At 42.7% G+C, this 23,196-nt stretch overlaps 1 protein-coding gene across 5 annotated transcripts in view; it reads right to left on the bottom strand.

Moving 5' to 3' along the window:
- Positions 1-23,196, bottom strand: part of Wt1 (WT1 transcription factor) — a 43,479-nt gene that overhangs the window by 7,933 nt on the left and 12,350 nt on the right. For 4 of the 5 annotated variants that reach the window (XM_028766814.1, XM_028766815.1, XM_028766817.1 and 1 more), the window contains exons 4-6: positions 18,938-19,015; positions 17,921-17,971; positions 799-895 (exon numbers count right to left, since the gene is read on the bottom strand). In XM_028766814.1, the coding sequence (XP_028622647.1) occupies positions 799-895; positions 17,921-17,971; positions 18,938-19,015 (226 nt within the window). The remainder of the gene's footprint in view (positions 1-798; positions 896-17,920; positions 17,972-18,937; positions 19,016-23,196) is intronic. The other variant, XM_028766816.1, reaches the window with a different exon arrangement.

Here is a 23,196-nt window from a genome sequence, read left to right as displayed (position 1 = left end):
GTGATGCATGGTGCACACTTTTGAAACAGTAAACTATGCTGTACAATACTTGACAGACAGACAGATACAAATAATATTCTTTTTTTGGTTTGTTGTTGCTATTGTTGTTGAGGTTTTTTGAGGCAGAGTTTCTCTGTGTAGCCTTGGCTGTCCTAGAACTCACTTTGTAGACCAGGCTGTCCTTGAACTCACAGAGATCTGCCTACCTCTGCCTCCCTAGTGCTGGGATTAAAGGTATGTGCTACCACTACCTGGCCAGTTACAAATAACATTCATTGTAGCAAGTGTATCATACCAGGGACATGATGTGAATGTGGGCACAGGAGGACATAGGAATACTATAATTTCTATGAATAATCTGTGTAAGCCTAGAAGCTAGATCAAGTCCATGTTTTTAAAGTCTGTGTCTAAACCCCATCACACAGAACATGTCTAGCCACAAGTGCCGTTGTTAATGCTATTATCAACACTGGACAAAACAGTCTACCTTTGAGCACTCAACCATACAGATCAAATCTTAGAAGTCAAGGGTCCAGGTCACTAATTCAAGTGCATATGACCCACATGCAAGAAGTGGACTACCCACCATAGAGAAGCAGAAAATAGTAGAGGCAGAGAGGTGAGATTCTGCAGGAAGGATCTTTGTGGCAGTCAGACAAGGTAACATCTTTGGGGAGTAGGGAGTTCCTTTCCACCCACCTCCGACAGCTTGCCAAGACCAGAAGGTCCTTCATCTGAGTGAGGCAGGGCATGTGGGCAGGGGAAAAGGTGGCCTTTGACTGGGCATCCTACACTCACCTGAATGCCTCGGAAGACACCATGGGTGTGTATTCTGTATTGGGCACCACAGAGGATGGGAGTCGTGTGGTTCTCACTCTCATATCCTGTCCCGTGGCTGCAAACAAAAGATTCAAGTTAGCTCATTTGGAAATACAGAGTCTTACCTCCCTCCATGGGCTCACTCTGGAACAGGGCTCTGTTGAAATCCGAGGCTATTACATCTACGTATTACCACCTTGCAGCCACCCTGCCCCAAAATTCACCCTCAGAGGCAAACTGATGCTGTGTGCCTCATTTCGACAAGCCAGAAAAAAAAAAAAAAGCCAAAGTGGCGGGATCTCATCCCAGGCAAGTTGTTTACCGTCTGAGCAGCGGCTGACGGCAGGAGTATCTCAGGAATGAGCAGAATGCTTCAGGCTTCGTGTGAAGTACACTGGGGTTTTGTCGGCACCTCATGACTCAGTTCTTACCAGATAGCACCAAGAAAGTGATGACATTTACAAGAAGAGATGTCACGTCCTCAGAAGGGGGGGGGAGGTGCACGTCTGTGGCTCCACTCAGTCCACTGATCAGTTTTCCAGATCAAGTTAACTGTGTGTGTGTTTGTGTGTATGTCTGTGTGTATGTGTGTGTGCACAACTACATGTACATACGTGTGAATGTTCATGTAGAGCTCTAAGAAGACATCCAGTGTCTTCCTTGGTTTCGTTTCCCTCTATATTTTTGTGATTGAGTCTCTCACTGAGCCTAGATCTCATCAATTCAGTCAGGCTGGCTGCCAAGCAACTTCCAGAGATTCCCCACACACACACACACCCTCCCCCTCTCCCTCCCACACACACACCCTCCCCCTCTCCCTGTCTTCAGTACTGGGATTACAAACACACCTGGATATTTTTAGATAGGTTCTGGGAGGCTGTACTGAGGTCTTCATGTTCGCAGGGCAAGAACTTTCCTGACTGAGCCATCCTCCTATCCCCAAATAGCCTAGGAGCTCTCACATTATTCTTTCTGAAGCTCCATGCCCCTCCACCCTTACTTGTAGTTCCAAGATACCCCCAAGCAATGCATTTCCTAGAAGTTGTGTTAGCCTGCCATGAAGGACAGTTGTCCAGCACTCATTGATGGCCACCTAACTCTTTGTGGGCATGCTGCTCTGAAAAGACTCTCTTCTCTAGGTGCAGTCTTGAAATCTTTTCTGCAGAGATTTTATTTCCGATCCAGTCCAGCACAAAAATTCTGGCCCACATTTGCAATATATCAGAATTATATTGAGAATCCCTGTGAGGATGGCGAATGAGCATACACATCTCTGTGAAAGGAGGCAGCTACTTCAAAAATACCCATAAATCCACCAAAATATAACTAAAAAGTGGTCATATTATCCAGAAACCCTAGGTGTATTCCTAAGAGAAATAAAAGCAGATGTCCAGGGAGGAAAAAGCACGTGTATATATCATTTGCTAGCATTCTTTATTCTCACAAGCCAGAAATGAGAATCAACTCACAAACCACTGATAAAGGACTAAATAATGAAGTATATCTACACAGTGGAATATTATATGGCAAGAAAAAGTGAAGTATTGATATGCTATAGTGAGGTTAATAACTAAGGCACAAAAGACCATATACTGCAGAATTGCATTTATACAGAATGTCCAGAGTAAATAGCTTAGTGGTTGGTTGCCTGGGACAAAGCAAGTTGAAGAAAACATGGGAGTAATTACTGAGAATGTCCTAACAATGTAGGAACGGTTACATGGTCTGTAACTTTATCAGAAACCGTTGTCCTGTACATTCTAAGTGGGGAAACTTTACGGCATGTAAAAGCAATAAAGCTTCTTTGAAATGCTTCAGAGCAAGCTGAGTATGGCAGTGCACATCTATAATTCTAGCACTCGGGAGGTGGAGACAGAAGGATCAGAAAACTAGCTAGGCTACAGGAGATCGTTTCTTGAATAAACCAACATACAAAGTGATAATAAACTTTGTAGTAGCACTGTTTAAAATTAACTGACTAGAATCTGCCCCCTCCACTTCTGCTACTCCAGCATCATGGATACCAGGGGACAGACAGGTGACCTAGTGGACCAGCCCACTCTGTCTGATGGACTTGGGGAAGGCCTAGGGCTGACTCATCCGTAACGCCCCAGGAGAAAGAATTCCTGGAAAAGAGAAGTGTCTGCCAGGAAGGCTGTAGTGTTCACAGCCCAGGGCCACACCAGCTGTGGAGTTTCACATTGAGTTGTGGTTCAAGCATTTCAGAAAGAAAGGTTTGTCTTTTTTGGACAGTTTGTGGAAGGAGGAGGCTGTTCTGGTCCCAAGCCTATACTATACCATGTCTGTATATCCTCCATCAAGTGATCTGATGCGTCTTGCCAAGAGAGGGGGAACCTCAGAGAACTAAACCAGGGTCAAGCATACAAAAGCTGGGGAGAAACACCAAAGTCAGACAGCATCTGCCTTTCTGACCCTCAGAATGTGCTCATCAGGAAAGTGAGAATGGGATGCCTTCCTAACATACTCTTTCAAACACAGGAGAGGAAGCATGGATGCAATGACTCTGTAGCAGCACAAAGAAGTCCCGGCCCAAATGGGCTATAGGACACTATAGTGCCTATACAGTGCCTCAACAGCTGGGGGACACTGGTTTTACTTGGTTCACCATCTTCATGAAGCCAAATTATGATTTGCACATTTTCATGGGGGGAGAATTAGTGATATGTGTTGACAGTTGTTCTCCCCTTGTTAGCTGAGTTCTTCAACAGTGGAAACACGGAGCATGGAAAACAGATTTTCATCAAGATATTTGTCTAATGACAGAAAGTATTTTGTCACTCAAGGGACAAACATTGAGCATTAACCCTCAGTCATGCAAGCCAGTGACAAAAGAAGCCACTAGAAACAAACATGCCTGCCTCTATCACTCAATTCTTCTACCAAGTCTGTGAATAAGGAAAAGAGTTGGTCCCTGCCTGTTTGTTCTTATGTCCCCATACCATTCCACATGATAGAACTCCTGTAAGCCAGATTGCTTCCCAGTGTGGTCTTCCCAGAGCACCAAGTACAATATTTAACCAGTGTCTCTCGTCTCTCTTCTCTCTTCTCTCTTCTCTCTTCTCTCTTCTCTCTTCTCTCTTCTCTCTTCTCTCTTCTCTCTCTTCTCTCTCTCTCTCTCTCTCTCTCTCTCTCTCACTCTCACTCTCACTCTCACTCTCACTCAAACTCTCTCCAAGGAAAACCAGCTGGCTCTCTTGAACGATAGATCAAAAGAGGTCAAAAGCACCTAGGAAGCTCTTCTGCTTCTTCCCCACTCAAAGGAGGACTCTCTTGTAGTTCATGCCCATGACAGGTAAATAGTTTTAAAAATAACCATCTCATTTGGGGTCAGTTGGCTGAAATCTCCCTCAGTACTGCTTCCTGGTAAACCACAGAGTAAGTATTATTAAGTTTGAGCCATTTCTTTGTATCTCCTCCACTCAACATTAAACTTGACCTTGAGTATAGACTCTGTTCTCCTCTCTGCATGCTGTACCTCTCAATTGTAGCAGGCATGGAACCCATAAGTTTTCCCAGGATGGCTTGAGTCTAAACCCTCTTCCACATGATAATCCTTCAGTTTTGGGGAGATGGTCTTCCAGGCTACAGAGTTGTGTCAACTGTAACAAGTAAAACGGGGTCTGAAGAACTTCAGAATCAGGATTGTTACATGAATGCACAAGGCTAAAGATGTGGGCCTCATGAATTACATGCAAATCAAGTCATTCAGAACCAATGTGTTAGTCAAGTGTGTATCACTGTGGCTGTGGCCCACAGACTGCCAGTGCTGAGGCTTTGGGCAGGAGTTTGTGCTGCCCAGCTTAGCGTGACCGTAAGACTATTTCTAGCAGGACTGAAAATAAATAGTTCTGTGGCACTCCATCCACAGTGTTCTTTCTAGTCTAATAAAATCTCCAATTCTTTCTTACTCCATCCCTAACTAGCATGAACTATCCATGGCCTGAACTTAAAGATGTAATGTTTTAGGGAGGAGTTGAGCACTACACAATGGTGTTTCAAATTCTGTCTGACTTGTCTCAGGGAGTCATTCCAACTGCTGAAATTTTTCAGACTCTGGACTTGGCTTCCAAAACATTTGTTTTCCATCCCCATATCATCTCTACATTTGGAAAACACCATCCCAGGGCTGCAGAGTTATCTCATCCAATAAAGTGTATGCCGTGCAAGCATGAGAAACTGAGTTCAACCCCCAGAAGCAATGTAAAAATCTAGCATGGTGATGTGTGCTTGTAAGGCCCGCCCATGGCGAATAAAGACAGGCAGATTTCTGGGCCTCACTGGCCAGCCAATCTAGCCTAGTTAGCAAATTCCAAGCCAGTGAAGAGATTTTGTCTCAAAAACCAAAGTAGATGGTTCTAAGAGCAGAAGGTACCCTGAGACAGAAAGGCTTGATGATGGTCAACACAACCACAGAGTGCTGAGATCCACCTGACGGCTTAGACTGATGGTGAAGCCAAGCTTTATGCCAGGACAACTCACCTTGCCACAGCCCATGACTCTGCTATGGGTGAACCAAACCAAGTCCAAGTGAGGGTAAGACTCACAAAGGCCTAGAGCTATAAAGCCTGCCAAGAATGACAAGAGGTGCAGCAGCCATAGTGAACATTTTCCTAGAGGCAAAGATGCACATTCCAAATAAAAGAGTCACAGGACATCCCAGAGACAGGAATTGTTATTTACGGAGCTGAAACTAAAAAGTGGGTTGTAGAGCAGAGTGTGGACAACAGCATGACAAATAAGCAAAGGGATCCTTTTTCGGGGTACAAATGCATTCAATGACTTCCCTCACTGCTTCTGGGTTTCCAGAATGCTTTTTTTCTTACTTGAAATTCTCAACTCCTTCACAACCTCTCTCATTCTCCACCAATTTCAGAGAGGATCAGACAAGCAGACAATTGTTTGATAACAAAATGTAGGCTTGCTTCTTTTTTGCTTAAAGCAGAGCCACAAACTCAAACACCCCTAACGGATCCAAGTAAATTAGAAGTAAATGATGTAGACTCCAAAGAACTGATAGCATCTCAACTGAGAGTGACCTGGCCACATGACCCGTGTACCACATCTCTGTTGGCCCACCGATGTCTGTCTTATGAACTTAGTGCTGGCATTGGTTCCTATTCTTGAAGGACTTCTCCAAGATTCCTTGAATTTTGCATTCATGCGAATAACATCCCTTTTAAAACCTTTTTCTGATCTAAGAGCTGCCAATTTGCATCCCCTGCTTCCAAGGCCCATCAGTGAAGCATAAACTATCAACCAAAAATTCTCCATCTTAGTTCTGCTGTTTTCTCCTTGCATGCCATTAGCAGTAGAGACTTGCCTGATCCTTTGAAAACTGGGTACCAGCCTCTTCCAGCTCCTGAAAACTTGCAAGAATGTTATATTTTTGTCTGTGTGTATAAGTGTTTGGCTGAATTAATGTATATGCCCTATATATACACGCCTGGTGCCCATGGAAGTAAGAACAGGGACAGATCCCCTGGAACTCAAGTTGCAAATGTCTGTAAGCAGTGTGTAGGTGTTGAGAACCAAACCCAAGTCCTCTACAAGAACAAGTGCTCTTACCTACCAAGCCATCTCTCCAGCCCCCAAGAATGCTGCTATATGAACACAGCAGGAATGACCACTGCTGTGAGAGTAGATTCTAGTTTTCGGCTGTTGGTGTCAGCTCTTAGCTTCTCAGCGTCACTAACCCATTAAACAATAAGATTAAACACTGACATTACAGACAGAAAGCTCTCCCTGCCATACCACTAATTCAAGAACATTAGTTTTTCGGGACTGCTGTATGTAATAAAGTAGCCCAAATTGGGGTGGTATAAATCAAAGCAAATTCACCCCTCACAACTCCAGGCCACAAAAATCCCATCATTTGGGAGGTTTAAAGCAGGAGGGTTGCTGCAACTTCCAGGCCAACCTGGGCCACATGGATAGTACAAAGAGTGAAATGGTAGGACAGAGAGTGAAATCCTGTCTCAAAGAAAGGAAGTTCAAAATCAACCTAAGCCTCAAGGCACTGGGTGGATAACTTTCTTCCAGTGACTCCAAGGGAAGTTTCTTCCCTTATCTTTTTCAGTTCTGGTACTTTCCCACATGTCTTGACCCCCCCCTTTTCACACTGAACCCCCCTCTCTGCCTCCTGCTACTTTCCTGTAGTCCAGTTTCCCACTGTCTCCCTATTCTAAAGGAACCCCTCTCCCAACTCCAGATAACCCTGGATTATCCACTATCATAACCTCAAGACCTTAGCTGAATTGTTGTGCCTGTTACCGTGTAAGTCTACATGCACAGCTTCAGAAATTAGCATCTGGGTATCTCTAGATATTCAGCTTATCATACTGAGGGAACCAGTGTGTTCCAATTCTTGCAGATGCAGTAGCAAAAGCTAAATTCATCTGGATTCTACATCTCCAGATTACTCTGAGGACACACTGTTCTTGAATCTAAAAGTCTGAGTCCCAGGCCTACATTAACCACTAATTTTTCCCCACATGGCTAGTGAGTCATCTCATTGTTTCTGTATCCAAGATTCATCATCTGCAGGATGAAGCTAATACCCTATTTTGAAGTTCTGTTTGAAGATTAAAGAGGTGAACTATCCAGGGAGCAAAAGTTAAATATCACCAAGTAACCATATCCCAACAATATTCAGGAGGTCTGTGGTTGTAACACTCAGTTACACTCACACCCATAAAAATTATTTACTCCATGTTTCAGTTATGAGTCTGGTGATGAAGATCGATAAAATTTGTATTTTTGATCTTGAATACAACCTAGATCCAGAAACCATTAAAGATCCACCCATCACCTTAGTCCAATGCTTAGTCTCCCTGGCTCCTGTTCCATGTAAAGTGAAATAATAACACCAGCCCTATATGCCTGCTAGAAGCCCAAGCCAGGTCAGGGAAGCATTGTGCAACACTTGGAACAGGATAGACATTAAATAAATGTTCACTGTTGCTTCCATAGTTACCAATGTCATTTCATTACAAAGTATTTTGGGTTTTAAGGAGAATTTAAGTTATATGTCCAATGTCAGAGAAGGGGCCAATGGCAGAGCTGAGTTCTGAATCCAGCCCAATACATTTTTTCTCTCCCTTTACAATAAGTAGGACAATTTTTGTGGTACAATTTCATCTTCTATCATCATGACACTTGAATGACCTCCAGCTCTTTCCTCCAGGGTCTGACTCAAATCAGACATTTTGATGTTTTAACAGCATAGCCAGGGGGAGGGGAGGAAAGGAGAAGAGAATGGGTATAATAAGTTGAATACAGCACACTGTGGCTTCAACTCTGAGACTGTATTTAGCTGGGTATAAAAATAAGCCCAATACTGGGGGAAGAAAAATGGATCAGTCAGTAAAGTGCTTGCATCAGAACCATGAAACTGAGTTTAGCTCCCCAGCACCGATGTAAAAAATAAAATAAAAAATGTAAATCCAGCATAGCAAAGTGTATCTGTAATCCCAGTCCTTAAGGAAGCAGAGACAGGAGCATCCCTGGGACTTTCTGGACAGATAGCCTAGCTGAATCAGGGAGCTCCAGGTTCAGTGAAAGAGTGGCTCTCAAAAGGTAAGTGGGTAGAGATTGAGGAAGATGCATGACATTGTTGGATTCTAGCCTACACACACACACACACACACACACACACACACACAGAGAGAGAGAGAGAGAGAGAGAGAGAGCATACAATGCTAACTGATGGAAATGGCTTGCTTACAAGTGACTGAGCAGTCCAAACTGTACAATTCTAACCAAAAACCAGCCTCTTTTCTTTCCATGGAACCATACAGAAGTGGTTACGAGCCCAGGACACACCTCCTGCCTCCCTTCCCCCGCAGCAGCGTAGAAGACCTGAGACAGTCTGCTTTTCCTACACAGCTGTAAAAAATACATCAACACACATCCTTAGAAAGCTTACAGAAAGAGGAAAGTGTCCTTCACAGAACACAAATTATAAACCCGCTTCTTTCTAAAAATGTGTACACTGTGGTCTGGCTCGGGGAAGACACAAAACATTCAAAGAGAGGCTTCTTAAGAAATGATTAATTCTGATATTCCACAGGCACAAGAAGATTAATAAAAAGGAATTGAGGTTTTCCAGATGAAGAAAACCAGAGCTTCCCTGAAATCCCTTATCAACAGAAGTTTTTTTTTTTATAAAAAAAAAAAGAAGAAGAAGAAGAAAAAGAAAAGAAAGAAGAGAGAGAGAATGAGCTTTTTGAAGTAAATTAGCATTTAATATAAATATAAAAGCAAGGATCGTGGCCTGTGATTTTTCTCCCCCACATCTAGTTATTGACCAGGTGTGCAAGACCTACTCTCACACCATCCTCACCTTTGCCTTCTCACCTCTACAGAGCTCATCAGGGAACCGTGCAGACAACCTCTAGCTCAGACCATGGAATTTACCCAGAAGGCTCTCTGTACTATCCATCCTCAACGCCCAGGGCTTAACCATGAGACATGCAAATAAGTCCCTATCTTCTTCTGGTGTTGACAATAAACTCTTCTTCAAGCCCTGAGGCCTATCACTCCCTTCTCTAACTTGCAATCTAAGAGGGAAAAAGAGTAAAGGAGCCACATTAAGAAATTGTGGACTTTCATGAAGGTAAGGAACCGAGCTGAGACTGAGCCCTGCCTCACCAAAATCTCCTTGTTTGAAGGTAAAGAAGCCCACAGCTAGGCATGCCTCGAGATGTAATTATCTGATTATAGAAGTGCAGGGCTTCAAGGTCTGAGGTTGCAAGTCTGACAGAGGCAGCAGCCTGCCAAACAGCTACCAAGCACCTGGCCTGCTATCTCCCACATCAGCAGAGACAAAGGCTTCAAGAGAGAACACTCAACAGAGTCAAACAACACACGCCTCCTAAGGAATGCTCACCCCAAAGCCAACTCAAACCATCAGTCTCAGAACACCTCAGGCCAAAAGGGCCAGTAATCAGCCCTGCTAGTCCTGGTAGTCAGCCACAGAATGCTTAAGAGTCACTATAGAAGAATATACATCAGTGTGAGTATTACTTCATTCTGTCTGACTGTGGTCACCTGAGAACAACGTAGAATCTACATACATAAGTGTTAAGAACGAAACCATATATCACATTCACCTCTTTCTAGTGTCTTTAACACATTGGTGTATAATATGCTGGACACACTAGTGGTATACCCCATCCCCAATTGATACATCTACAACACAACCCCTATGCCAAAAGCTCAAGTAACATCTCCGGAGAAGGGGCAGAAAGAGTGTAAGAGGCAGTGGACCAAGATGTCTGCTGCAAGGTATGACTTTTATTGTAACAGGGAAGCTGCACACATGAAGTCTCAATGATATGATCTCATAGACAGGACCAACGACACCCATTAACACACCAGTGTGGATGGGAGACATGTCACAAGGTCTCACCCAGAGTTGAAAAGCTACAGATTCTTAATGGTTGCTGAGAGGGGGAGAGAATCAATCTTCTCCAGAAACAAGCCCCTGACAGACATCAGCTGTAAATACCTGTACATGTGAACATAGGAGAAACACAAAGTGATCTCAGCAGTTTGCGTGTGTGTGTGTGTGTGTGTGTGTGTGTGTGTGTGTGTGTAAATAATTAAAGAAGGCCATGAATTTGAAAAAGAGTGTGTGGGAAGGTATGGGTGGATTTGGATGGAGGTAAGGGAGGGGAAATTGTGTATACAGTACACATGTAGAAAAAAACAACGAAAGATTGTTTGTTCTGTGCTATGTTTATGTGTATAAAGAGGAAGCTAGAGAGATGAGCCTGCCTTAACAGCACAGAACATAAAAACTTAAAAGAACCAAGCTAATCCAACTGGATTTACACACACCCCTACCTATTATCTGATAATTCAAAAGCAGAGAATTTCCTCAAAAAATAGCCTTAGAAAAGAACCAGCTATTATTTTTAACTTGGGAAGTGTTGATTCAATTTAGAGATTAAGTGATTTTTTTGCTTTTCATGAAAATAATGTATTAATTAATTAATTTATGTACATGCATGCACATGAGAGTGGCAAGGGTTTTCTCTTTCCACCATCGAGTCCTGGGGACTGAAGTTGGGTCCTTGGGCTTGACAGCAAGCACCTTTACCTACTGAGCTATCTTATGTGAACACGAACCACATGGTACCTGGTTCTGAAGAGGGAATCAGATCCCATGGAACTGGAGATGTGGATAGTTTTGGTCCACCGTGTGGATGCTGAGAACCAAACCCACAGCCTCTGCAAGAGCAGCAAGTGCTCCTAACTGCTGAGCTACCTCTAGACTCTCATTTCATATTTTTCTAATTCTTTTTTTGAAATTATGATATAATCTCATTATTTCACCTTTCTCTTTCCTCCCTCAGCCCCCCCATAGGCCCCTCCTTGCTCTCTTTCAAATTCATGGCCTCCTTTTTCATTAATTGTTGTTACATACACATATGTCTAATTATATGCATATATATTACTTCGCGAATCATTATAATTCTTTCCAGTTCTGAATCTTTTTGCTAAAGAATCAATAGAAAACTATCCTCTAATATGTGCATGTACACATAACTAAAGAGTAATAAAAATTAGTATTTAAAAAATACAATCAAATAAGCTACTAAATCCTCCCTTGGATTTTACCTATGCAAGGGGCATTATCTAATAGTCATCTAAAGGTAACTGGAGTATGGATCCTGTTCGTTCCATCCACACGGTTCTCACTAAACGGCGACTATATTCCCCTTTGAAAAGCTTCCTTATAAATATGGCTTATTTGTGTCCATTCACTATGCAGCCTCGTCCTCAGCCACTGTTTAATAAGGGACACTGACTCAGTGGTTCGTAGCCAGCCCTCCCACTGTATAAATCAGCCTTAAGAGCCATCAAAACCCTCACCACATGCAATGCTACTCAGCCTCCTCCTAGCTGACCTCATGTTTCCCACTCAGAACAGAGCTAAGAGATAATCTATTACCCAGTTTCCTCTGGCCCTGGATGCTTAGCAGAACATTTTTAGAACTTTTAGGAACTTTCGTTTCTGCATGAACACACAGACTCAGGAACTCATGGTCTCATGGACCACATCATCAGATCACACAAAAAAAATGTGGACTCTCCTTATACATCACTGGCAATGGGCTGCTAATTTACCAGAATCCCTAGTTCATCTAACTTGCTGGGTTCTTCTGTATTCTTGATGGTTTGGCTCTACGGCCAGATGCTTCTGCTGGCTCAATCAGAAGAGCAGTGCCCTCAACCTAAATGATAGGTGAGGCCATGTGCTCTTACACCTGAGAAAAGCTATCCCAACTATATGAAAACTTTCCTAGAAAAGAACCAACGGTTCTGAAAGCTCAGGTTCTGCATTAGCATGGGGTTCTGGAGACTCTTGCATTTCCAGTTGCAATGGAGGCACATGGGAGATAAAAACTTAAAAAAAAAAAATCTCTTCCAAACTACCCTTCAAAATGTCCTTGCTGGGCTGGAGAGGTGGCTCAGAGGTTAAAAGCACTGGTCCAGTAGGTCCAACTTCAATTCCCAGCAACCACATGGTGGCTCATAACCACCTATAATGAGATCTGGTGCCCTCTTCTGGTGTGCAGTCATATATGCAGGCAAAATTACCTTGAATGGCACTGTCATGCAAGAAGGCCTGGATTCTATCCCCAGGACAGAAAAACAAACAAACAATAAACTCAAGGCAAAGGAACAAAGGAAACCCTACATAATAATTCAAGTGAATCATACTCTTAAAGAGATTATGATTTATACTCTAACAATAAAAATCTTTTTTCTCCCAAGACAAAGTTTCTCTGTGTAGCCTGGCTATCTTGAAACTCACTCAGTAGACTGGGCTGGCTTTGAATCCAGAGATCCATCTGCCTCTGCCTCTGCCTTCCTAATGCTGGGATTAAAGGCAAACACCACCAATGTCTGACTAATAAAAGTCTTTTAACTGGAAGAAAATAGTCATTGACAAGAGTTAAAATACAAAAGAGAAACTATCTACAGTACATGTGACAAGAAAGAGACCGTGTATAAACAAAGAGCACAGCAATACCATTACAAGATAACTATCCCACTTCTAACTATACCTCTCAGCAGAGCCTAACGGGCCTCTCCCCCTCACCTACATAGCTCCACCATCCCCTCCCAACATCCCTTTGGTCTTTATTTGGTCATTCTCATCAGCAAACAAATATGCTATGCTTCCTATTACCTAAAAGTAAAAAAAAAAAATTAAGGAAAAGAAAAGAAAGCCACCCTCTCCTGACCTGCTTCCCCAATCAGCCAGAGCCCTTATCTTTGCATGTATACCCCCTTTTCTGTAAACCTGCCTGAAGAAGTCTTTATGGGCTATCTCCACTCATCTCCTCCCATTAGCCTTTGGACATGCTAGGCAAGCACACCACCCTTGAACTATACCCTCGATCCTCAGAATCTCTTAAACCCATTTATCAGTCTTCCCACCCCACTCTCTCTAAGCCATCCAGGGATAATTGCTGTGAATAGAGATGTGTCTCCAGCATTTTCTTTCTGCAGATACACACACAACAAATGTTGCTTTTTAAAAATTATCTATGCGATGAGATGACAGGTGATTTCTTTGCAATGTTCTAGCACTGCCTGAATTATTTTTTAATGAGAAATTTGTGTTATTTTCTAATCAAGGGGGGAAACCGATTTCGTCTTAGATAAAGTGAGCATCTTTGCTTTACAGGACACTCCATCTGCACCATGTTTCAAAAGTGAGGAATTGGGAAGAAAGCTAAGACAAATGAGTGTGTTTGTTTTCAGTAGAAAAACACCTACTAAAATAGGCAGTAGCCCCTCGTTTCTGAGAAACATTTGGATGACTTTTTAATAGTGTACATTCTAAGTCTGTATTTCATTTTCCTAGCTGGAGATTATTATCTCGTCTTGGGCAGATGACAAAGGGAAGAATAATGGTGGGGGAGGGGGTCTCAGAAAGGCAGGAGGAGCCAGATCTGAAACACTCTTTGAGTCATAAGATATCCTTTCCTCGTGTGCTGTGCCCTCTCTTCTGAGAACACATAGTTCATTCTCCCACCGCACCCACCAGAGCCCTTTTCTTCCCAATTCCTCACTTCAAGTGTGGAAGCCACCACCATCCTCATTTTCAAGTTGGCTCCTTGGTATCACTTTCCTTTACCATCTTTCCTGTCTCGGGTTGATCTGAACAAACCTGTCATTTCCCTCTCGTGTTTATGAGATGAAACATAATTCTGACCTTAAAACAGAACAGTTATAAACATAGTTTTGAGACAAAAAAAAACCCTACAGGGCTCAAAAATATTTTTAAATTAGAAATAATTTTAAGATAATTTTAAGGGACTATTTTCCAAAAATCAACACACTCGTGAGGTCTGAAACTCTAATTTGATGATGGCTTGTCAATATGCATTTACTGGACTCAGTAGGTGGAGTCAAACATTTCTTAAGAAAGAAAACAGCACAGGGGTAAGTGCACCACAATGTTAAGAATGCTCTGCTGGACCACTCCTGGGGGTGAGGTGGGGGCGGTTGCCTTCCCACATCACTGCAACTTTTTTGAACGCTCTGATTTTTACAGCTACTTAAAGAATTTAAAAATTAAATGCACAAATTGATAAATGCTCAAAGGGAAAGGGATGTGGGAGTGTAAAACCAAGAAAGCAGAACAAGTCTTCCTGTCCTCCCGTAGCTGGAGGGACGAGGACACTACCCCGAAGTCTCTGTCTCCAGCAAACGCAGGAGTCCATTCTTCAAATGGATCTATCAGACCTCTGCCAGGTCCAAGGCAAGGCCAAAACAAAGAAGTGTGGCAGAGAACTTACTTTAGCATGTGTGAGATAGGAGTTCCAGCCCAGCAACCCCAAAGGGAGGGGATTGCTTTCAGCAGCATAAATTGAGCCATTTGGAAAAGGGAAATGTACAGCTTGGGGCAGGGGGTAAAAGAGCAAGCTCAGGAATGTTCTACTAACGGAGCTGCTTGTATTCCTGGAAACATGTCTCCCAACCTTTGCTTTGGCATCTGAAGTCCCAGGAACTACTTAAGAGCTGGTTGTCTGTTTTCAAGAAGTAAATCTCTAGGACAGGTACTGTGTGCGCAGGCGCCGAGGGAAGGTGCGGGGCTGTGCCGGAGCTCCCAGCCAAAGCCCTAGCTATCTCTTTTGGCAGAGGTTCTCGGAGATGAGACTATGTCTAGTGGGGATTTTCTCCAGCTTTGACAGCCTTGGCCCCACCAAAATACACAGCGTTGTTTCCCCATACATCACTCTTTGAGAGTCTTCTGAGTTTTCCTTTCCAGCATCCACGGGTCAAATACTGTGTGTTCCCAACAGTCTGTAAACTTCTTGGAGCAGCAAAGGGACATTGATTTTCCTCAGCACTCTTTTGAGTTTCTATTGTGTTGGATTTCCCACTCCCCCTACCCAGTCCCCAGAGAGTAACTTCCTCCTTGTTCTAATAACTTGGACCACAGTCAAGGTTGATGTGTTTCTCCATTTTGTAGGCTATTTTCTTCTGAAGAAACAAAACCGAGGCCAACAGGGTAGCTGAGGTTTGTCAGCAGCCTTTTAGGAAGTCAGTAACCATTAAGAATACACAAAGAACATGTTTTCAAACAGATACAACGTAGACAGAACAAGAGTTGGTCGGAAATAGAAGTGTTCAAAATGAAGACTTTATGCTCGGCAAGGACTCCTTAGAAATGTCTTGTCCTAAGAAACCACTTTAAAAAAAAAAAAAAAGAATCTCTTGCTTCAAGAGATGATATAATAGGTAAGGGTACTTGCTCTACAAGCACGAGGACCTGAGTTCAAATCCCCAGCAGTCAACACAAAAACCTATGCATGGCATCACGTGCCTGTAACCCCAGCATTGGGGGCCAGAGGCACGGAGCTTGCTGGTAAGGCAGTCTAATCAAAAGGGGTGAGCTTTCCCAATCAGTGAGAGAACCTCTCTCAAGGCAATAATGTGGAGAGTAAGAGAAGAAGGTGCCCAATGTCCTACTCTGGCTTCCTGTGCACTCATGTGCATGCAACACACACACACACACACACACACACACACACACTGAATTCTAGTTGTCTATGGGAAAAGAAAGGAAAGAGGCTTCACAAAGTGCCTTCTTTCTAACTGAAACTGAAATACAGGACTCTCCTCTTCAAGGTGATCAAAGCAATATGATTCCAAGGGACATGAGGAAACTCAAAACTAGGTAATCAGGAGCTGCAGAGATGGCTCAGCTGTTAAGAGCACTAGCTGCTCTTTCTAGAGGGCGTGTATTCAATTTCCACCACCCATGTGGTAACTCACAAACATCTGTAACACCAGTTCCAGGAAATAGAATGCCGTCTTTTGGCCTCTGTGGGCAGTACAAGCATATGGCACACAGACATACATGCAGGCAAAGCAGCCATAAAATAAATATTTTTTGAAGTGAGAGTGAATGTGTGAGACAAGGTCTCTCTCTCTCTCTCTCTCTCTCTCTCTCTCTCTCTCTCTCTCTCTCTCTCTCTCCAGAGCCCTGTCCTGGATTCACTTTATAACCCAGGCTGGCTTCAAATTCACAGAGATCCACCTATCTCTGCCTCCTGAGTGCTGAGATTAAAGGTGTTACCATGCCAGGCCAATAAAATAAATCTCAAATAAATAAAGTAATGAATGAATAAATAAATAAAATAAAAAAGTAATCTCTTCCAGAGTAGAAAACAATGGTTCAGTCTGAGGTACATGCTGTTTAAATTTTTTAAAAACTGACATTTTTATGAGTTACGTGTGAATAGTGACTTCTTTCTTAAAATTATGAGTCCAATTGTCAGTGTTTCTCATCACAGAGGAAAAATCAATTCTTTTCACACAGCACTCCAAATGAAGCCAGTATTCAAGAAATCCATTTTTATGTCAGAAAGGGATGAATTCATGAAAAACTCTTCTCTTTTTAATATATAAGTAATCCAATCACCCTTAGCTTCATCCTGATAATACAACTTTCAACCCCTGCCAAGCGATACACTTTACAAAGATAAGTCCTTTAAGATTCCCAGTCAAGTTCAGACATGGTGTCATATTTGGGAGCCAAAGCAGGCCTGGTCTACACAGGGAGTTCCAGGCTAGCCAAGGTTACAAAGCAAGATCCTATCTCAAAAAAAAAAAAAATTAAAAAATTAAAAAAAAAAAACAGAGTAAATAAAAAGATATCAAAATCATCTCAATTGTGGAAAGATTCAAACAAATACATACCAAATTCTTTATCCATAATTTTTGGGATCAAACAAATCATGAAACCTGTATTTTGGCATGAAGACTATTTTAACATTAAAACAAAGTACTTACTTTAAAATCACACTCTGGCATGTTACCTGGGGAGAATTACCAAATCCGTATGGTGGAAGATAGAACTCAAAACTTAAGAAAAGTTCATGGAAATAGAGAGAGAAGCATTTCGAAATTATAGAGGTGTTTGTTTGCTTTGTTTTCAGGACCACAGAAAGGGAGAGATACTTAGATAAAATGGCAGACAGTTTGAAGGACAGGGACAGGTCTCAGATGACAAAAAGTGGCTCTGCTGAAGGAGACCCAGTAGGGAGGACAGAACCATCAAAGGAAGGAAGATAAAGGCAGGTCCTGGTGTGTAAGCAAAGAAAACAAAATCAAAAGTCACAGAAATGTCCCAGAGTGCAGCTCTAAGGCTGGCAGAGAAGCTTAAGAAAGAGTAGGGACGTGTGTCTTTGCCAAGTCTGCCCTGGGTCAGGTAAATGTAAGCCTATGGAGAAATGTAAAGGTAAGAAAACCCAGACTCAAAGACCTGACTGAGCTACAAAGCACACATTGGACACCACAGAGCGCTCTGTGAAACAAGCGAACGAGCGGGCTTCCTGCTGCGTGGATTTTTTTTAAAACCTGTTTTGCACGGATGTTGATGAGAAAAATATCACCAACTCCATGTGGACAGTGATAAGTCTACAGTAAACAAGGAAAAGGCAGAGGTAGGGGTAGACAGATCTTCCCCACCGACTACCCTTAACCTCCGTGTCAGGCCTAACTCCTGCGTTGCCCCAGATGTCAGTCAACAAAGCCATTGTCCACTCACTTGCTCTGCCCTTCTGTCCATTTCACTGAGCTGGAGCTCCCAGCAGCCATTCTAGAAGAGAAGAAAAGTAGGAATGGAGAACGGAGGACGCACGGTCCTGACAAGCCCCTGGCGCCAGAATCCAGTCAGAAGTTCTGAAGCTAATGGCCTTGTCAAGAGCTCTGAAATATGCCTCCAGTCACACTGGTTGGTGTCAAAGGAACCCTGAGAAAGGCTGGACAGAGACTGAGCTTTGCAATCAGATCTGGGCCTGGAACCCAAGCTCTCCCACTGACCCGATGGGATCTTGGGAAGTGGTTTGACTCTCTAGGATGTATCAATTCATCTTCAACACAGGTGACAGTGCCTAGATTCCAGAACCTATTAGGAAGCCAAGGTATGGTGGCCTAGAAGAGCACCTGACGTCATCTTCTCAGACTTGTTAGAAACTACACATGAGCTCCTTGGCTGCCGAAAACCAGCCCCACCTGCCTTCCTTGCTTCTGTTTTTAGGCGCAAAGAGAAGCTCTGTACATGTTTGGCAACAGCTCTTCCCTACAGTGCTTGAATATCTTCTGTGAACACTGACTCCTGGTCACTGCAACCAGGAATGGACACATCTAACTTCAGACTGTTCAAATCAGTGCCGCACCAATACAGTTCAAATCGTAGACTTTGTACATGCAAACCATTTCTTGATAAGATAGTCCAATGGTTAACATCTGTGATAGCACCAGCAAAAACATAAGCATTCAGTCAAGTTTCATGGGCACGACGTCTTTGAAGAATTCTAAAAACATTCAACAAAGAAAGGCTACACTAAGGGTTCCCAAAACTCTGTGTTCCCTTGGTCCAGACAAAAACATCCCATTTACATTTTTGAAAATTTAATGTTAAACATGACCCTCCCACTGGGAGGGGGAGGAATGTCTCCAAGTGCCATTGTGGGCTAGGCCCCCCTTCCTAGGCCTAGGCCTGTTCTCCCTTCAGAAACTATAAATATCCTGAAAATGATTTATACAGGTCTAAGTTCCTTACCCCTTTAAGGTAGCTCCTAGGTTCATCTGATTCCAGGTCATGCATTCAAGCTGGGAGGTCATTTGGTATAAATTGTCACTGCGGAAAAACACTCACAGTTAGAAACACGGCCACATACACAAGGACAGAACTGTCTCATTTCAGTAAAAACTGAAATGAAGTTTTTACTTTATAGCACATGCCTTCTAAAATAATGAATATGTGAATCTGAAATGATTTTCATTTCATACCATCAATCTCTTCACTTACACACACACACAGAGCTAACACACACATACATACACACATGCACACATATACACATGCATACACACACAAACTCACACACATTGCAGAAAAAATGACAACAATCTAGTTGTTAAAGAAAAAAAAAGCCTCAAATCATGAACTCTGGAGTTTCTAAGGAGATAATAAACCTTGGAGGGAAGAGGTAGAGGGAGTAAGGCTTTGGAGAGTAGCACAGGCTGGACAGCTCAACAGCGAAGTTAAAAGCCCAAAGCTGAGAGTAAACTGACAGCAGATTAATTATTCGTGAAAGGGCCTTTACATTCATTTAATCAGAAGGATAAGTATCCTGTGGATTAGGAGAGTCCGAAAGGTCAGAGTGATGGGTGACACATGGGCTAATACCCACAGATGTGATGTCCAAGAGAAACAGGGCAATCTCAGCTCACAGCTGAGAAATTATTCTGCATCTATTTTATAATCCTAGTGCAAGTCAAATGAAGTTGTTTTTAAAAAAAAAATTAACAGCCCATTATTTTACATTAATACTTCAAAGGGGAAAATACACCTCCATGTAAACCAATCAAGAGCTGCTCTCTTTCCAGTCTGTCTCTCACTACTAACACATAAATCAATGGCCAGAAATCTACAATGACCAAGCCCTATTAGGAAGGCATTTAGGGCAGAACTGAAAGGGTTAATTATGAAATCTGTGGCCCAAGAGATTAATGGCTTGTCTGGTAACCTTCCGTCTAAACGTATTACAGAAGAAAATTTTCACCCTACCTCCAAGGCAGAAGTGAGCAGAGATAAGAACCATTCGCTACCTAATGCGTGATACCAGATCACAAATCCTGGACAATCTCCTGTCTTGTCCCAACATTCCTTTCTGTTGCTTCATCTGGCACAGGCCATCGGAGTTTTTAATTCAGAAAGAGTGTTCAGAGCCAACTGAATGGAACTGGGAACTTGTAGAGAGGTGACAGAAATCACGGCGCTCTGAATCACTGAATACTGTGCATGCTGGTTCTCAACCTTGCTTGATAAATAACAGAAGAGCCCATCTGACTCTCTATAATCTCTCTGCAAATTATTTAGAACTTCTTAAGGCCAGAACATGGGCTGAGGAAGAACCAGCTTCCAGGAGGAAATTTTTGCATATGAAAAATAAACCAACTTCAAAGTCCAAGTATGTGTAGCTTCATTAGTCAGTGTATATCTGGGCCCATCGTTCATCCCTGGGTCTGACTGGTTACTATGCTACCACAATATCCTGCATATCAATGGAGGGAAAAAAGATTAGCTTCTCCTGGAGCTTCTCCATTTGCAACGGCAGCCCGTGCTGGTCTGTGCCACCGCGTTTCGCAATTCCGCGAATTCCTTCTGTAAGGCTGATGTAATTAATTCCTGAAAGACCCCAACTTTTATTAGAAGTGCCAGGCTGCTACATTTACCACAGCAGAGTTTCTTGAACTTTCTTTGGGCTGACAGTTCATTAATAAGTGGCCTCCTCCACAATCTCTCTACTGGTTTTTGTTCTCCTGTGCCTTTTCATCAAGCAATCCGTTATTAATCGTGCCATTAATCTCAGCCAACAGGCCCCGTATTCCCCGGGTAGCTCTATATTTTTGTCACTGATTTTTAAAAAATTGTTCACCAACTAAAATCACTTAGCTGCAGTTGACAATTTTCCTGGGGCCCGTTGGGATGTGGGGTCTCTCTGGACTGATTTAATCCTTATGTAAGACTCAGAACATGATCATTTTAAAGGGTGACAGAGGCTGATGCATACTGATGAATGAACGATTTCCAAATAAAGGATGAATGAACGATTCCCAAATACCTAACCTTACATTTAGAGATTGTCTAAAACTGAATGCACAGCCCTTCCTATTGATTCCTAGCTGCATCGATACCAAAGGATCTCAAAGACAAGTATCTTTAAATGCACTTCCTTGATCCAGAAAGAATTTTCTCAAATATAGAACGTATATCTCATACATGTGTGTCTTCCTACAGGATATTTAATAAAAACTCTGTATTACATTGTTCAAAATGGCAACCACTAGCTGTGTGGGCTACTGAACACTGGCAATAGAGCCTCATTGAGAGGAAGCTTGGGATATACTGAGTTAAGTACAGTGTTTTAAAACAAGCTTCTCTTTTTCTTATTTTAATGTGACTACTAGTACATTTCATATGCACATACGGCTTACACTATGTTTTCTACTTGATGATGGTGTTTATAAGTGGAACTTGGCATGTGCTTCCCCTTTGGAAGCATCTGGCATCTGAGCCTAGTTCTCACTGTAATTTATGTAATAATCATACTCTCACAATAATTTTTAAGTGATACTACTAATTTTAAAGAGATATTTTCTCTTTGTGACCTTTCTCTATAGAGACCCTTTAGGGGTCAATGTTATTATGTTTTGAGTCTATGAAAATCTGAGCAAATTATTGTTCCACTCTCTGTACCTCAGATTTTACATCTGTCAAATGAGAAAACAAATCTTGGTCTCATTTTCTAGGGATATTGTAAGGCTCAAGGAGCTTGATGCACGTAATGGCTCTCCAAAGATGGTATGGGGAGAACACAGTCTTCTAACCTGTCACATTTTATCTGGCACATTTGTGCATTCTGGGTATCACTCCCAACAACTTCATGAAGTCATCACCCCCATTTGTCAGACAAGGACTGGGGCGCAAACGGGTACCTGGTGCTAGAATGACTGATGGCCCTTTTCCCTGCCTTTTCAGAGGTTCCTGGGCATGATTCAACAGCTGAACCTATGCTATCATTTATACAATAACAATATAGAGTGGATCTGGAGATGAAGACAAAACACCCAAAGGCACATCAGAGACTCCTGGAAGCTACAAGGATGCAAGATGCCTGTTGTATCCTCTCCTCCTGGCTTAAGATAGTGTATCCTCCCATGTCAGGTGACTGACTTCCCAACGCTTTGGTTGTTCTGATATCTCAGCTGTAGAGCTTCAGAAGAGAGAAGGTAGGAAGACTGATTGGGAGAGAAGAGATGGCAGGAAATCTCCAAGCTACTCGTGGGTTTCCTTAACCAGTTGCTTCAGCTGGCTGGCTGCATGGCAGATCTTTTTTCTCTAAAGCCAATAGGAGCAATGACAATAGCTGAACAGAGGGCAGAATGCCCATGTGAGCTAAAAATACTGGATCACCCCATCATCAGATTCTGATCTCTCTGGGCAACCGTTCAGCACCCAGCTCTCATCATGGAAGCCTGGAGATAGAGGCAGCATCACTCAGGGAACACTGACCTCTGGCAAATGAAGCAATTGCTTATTAAAGGACATGGTGTCAACACCCACCACCTCATCCCCAGAAGGGATCAGATAAGCAGGTGGTTTGGCTCAAGGCAGCCCCAGTGGTCACGTAGACATTTCAGCTCCAACCATTAAGCTCTGCCTGGTCGGAAGTAGACTCTGAAGCTACAGGCTGCCAAAATGTAGTCCCAAAGTCATGATGGTCTTTATAAGTAGATTTTTTTTAAGTCACTTGTTTCCTACGTAAGAAATGTTTGAAGTCAGAGGCAAGTGAGAGAAGAAAGAAATTCTATAGCTGGGATTAATGCAAGTTGGAGTTAAATAAAAGGAAGTCAGTCCCAGCAAAAGGGGAGCTTGAAAGGAAATCAGTAGTAGATCATATAGTTTGTTTTGGCCTGGATTGCAGAATTACTGTGTTCTTGACCTCTACACAAAAGAAAGGAAGGGGGGAAAAAAACTCCATTATTATCTAGACCAGACCTCCTCCACTCTTCAAATGCAGTGACTCCAGCACGTTTTCATTTTTAAATGTCTTCACTACATTCGGCAGAAGAAGGGAGAAAGGGTCTTGTCAGAATCCTCTAACTAACTTGATAGAGATCACGGTCTCTTCCAACAATGCATCTGTGGCTGGGCAAAGAGGGTCTCAGCAGAGGTAAAGCTTCCCATGGGATTGAAAGACAGTGGTGTTTTGTTTTGTTTTGTTTTGTTTTGTTTTGTTTTGTTTTGTTTTG

This window comes from Grammomys surdaster, unplaced genomic scaffold (genome assembly GCF_004785775.1).
Source record: "Grammomys surdaster isolate TR1022 unplaced genomic scaffold, NIH_TR_1.0 170, whole genome shotgun sequence".
NCBI lineage: Eukaryota > Metazoa > Chordata > Mammalia > Rodentia > Muridae > Grammomys > Grammomys surdaster.
Note: the sequence above shows the minus strand (reverse complement) of the source record. Positions and strands in the feature narration are given on the sequence as shown.